The sequence below is a fragment of the Myotis davidii genome, unplaced genomic scaffold (assembly GCF_000327345.1).
Source record: "Myotis davidii unplaced genomic scaffold, ASM32734v1 scaffold399, whole genome shotgun sequence".
Lineage (NCBI taxonomy): Eukaryota > Metazoa > Chordata > Mammalia > Chiroptera > Vespertilionidae > Myotis > Myotis davidii.
Genome location: NW_006292094.1, coordinates 2,495,635 through 2,497,247, shown reverse-complemented (window position 1 = coordinate 2,497,247; position 1,613 = coordinate 2,495,635). Strand labels below are relative to the sequence as shown.

Genomic DNA, 1,613 nt, shown 5'->3' with positions numbered 1-1,613 from the left:
CCCTCCTTGTCAGTATCCCCTTGCCTTCCCAAGTCCCGCCCAAGTCCCCTCTGCCCCAAGAACTACTCCTGAAGTGCCTAACTGATTTTAACTGGTGAATCGGAGTTAGCGAGCAACGCGTGGCTCCCACCCATCAGCCACAGAAGCCCTGGGGTGTCAGGGGGCTGGTTGGGTCTTACACTGAGGAAGGCTGATCCCGGCAGACTCTCTGCTGAATCTCAGGGCAACACCAGCTGGTCTGGCCCGGCCCCTCCCAAGTCCCGATTCCCATCGAGGGCGGACACCAGAGCCGGAAGCGCCGTGTGTGGCACAGTGTCTGTTCTCAATTCGTGTTTGCTTTAGAATAACTACAATGTTACTGTTATTCCTGTCCCCTCTCCACTCCCACTCTCATCAGCCACTCTTGCCAACCCTGGCCTGAGTTGCAGAGCTGAAAGAATGAGGAGGGGAGATCATGACCAGTTCACCATTCTGGGGCTGCCCTACCCGCCGCCCCCAGGCCTGGGGCCTAGACTGGTAATCCCAGCAAACGGCCTACTGAGTCTACAGCATGTTCTCTGCTCCCACGGGACTGACTGGCATGGGTATTCTCTGCATGTCAGGCCCTGGCCAAGTGGCCTGGAGAGAAAACCTTAGGAACTAGCACCTATTCTTGCAACACCTCGAAGGCTAGCTGGCATACATCTTTTACTTCTAAAGGGGCAGCTGGCTCAGGTGGGAGACACAATTGTGCCCCGGGAGGCTGGGCAAACTGCCTCGAGATGAATGTTTTCATTCTGAGGGCAGCCCTAGGGCCTCGTGGTGGCAAAGGCAGTACAGAGCCAGGCCATGAGGAAGCAGGAGCCCGAGGCCTCCAGGTGCCCTAGCGCCTTCCATCAAGCAGACGCAAGTGCCGGCATCCAGCAAAGGTGGCCTGGCTCCCGCAGCCTGGACCTCTCCTATTGCTGTTGCTCAGAGAACCAGGTGACCAGATGCCTTTTTTAATGCCAACAGGGCTCAACAAAAGCAGGTTAGCAAAGCGAACCACCTGTGTTCATGTGTTGTACCCCACCTGCCTCCACAGAAGATCTGAGGCTGCAATAAGTCACAGCTATTGGAATCATGGGCATGAGTGGTCAGTTCTTGCCACAGCTTCAGACTCGGACCTTCAAAGTGACCATTCACTGGGGCTCGGAAAGTAGGGCAGGGGTGGTGGACAGTGGCTCCTGACGCTGCAGCCCCGGGGAGAGCCCATTCAGAAGGGGCCTTCCCCACCCCCTCCTCTCCTTCCTCCCAATTCAGGGCCACTGGACTTGCTGGTCAGCTGCAGCCAGCGGGGGGCCACCCCTGCTCCCTTTCCCCCCCTCTCCCCCCCCCGCCTCTGCCTTGCCTATGCCAGAGCACAGCGCCCGGAGGACGACCCGGCCTGCACGTCTCCGCACCCCCTCCCCCAACCTCGTCACATGGCGGCCCCAAAGAGGCGCGCAGTGCGTCCTGCCTGCCGTGGAGACCCAGGGACGAGGCGCCGTGGGCGGTGAGTGATGAAACCTCCCTGCGCATTACCGCAGAGGGCGCGGTCTGGAGGCGGGCGGGTGGAGGGGGGTGGGAGCTGGGCCCCGGGCTCACCTGTTCTC

At 60.2% G+C, this 1,613-nt stretch overlaps 1 protein-coding gene across 1 annotated transcript in view; it reads left to right on the top strand.

The window, feature by feature from the left end:
* Positions 1 to 1,101: 1,101 nt before the first annotated feature.
* The window catches only part of STC2 (stanniocalcin 2), a 33,699-nt gene continuing 33,187 nt past the window's right edge, over positions 1,102 to 1,613 (top strand). The window contains exons 1-2 of the mRNA XM_015565140.1: positions 1,102 to 1,177; positions 1,379 to 1,513. Of these exons, the coding sequence (XP_015420626.1) occupies positions 1,102 to 1,177; positions 1,379 to 1,513 (211 nt within the window). The remainder of the gene's footprint in view (positions 1,178 to 1,378; positions 1,514 to 1,613) is intronic.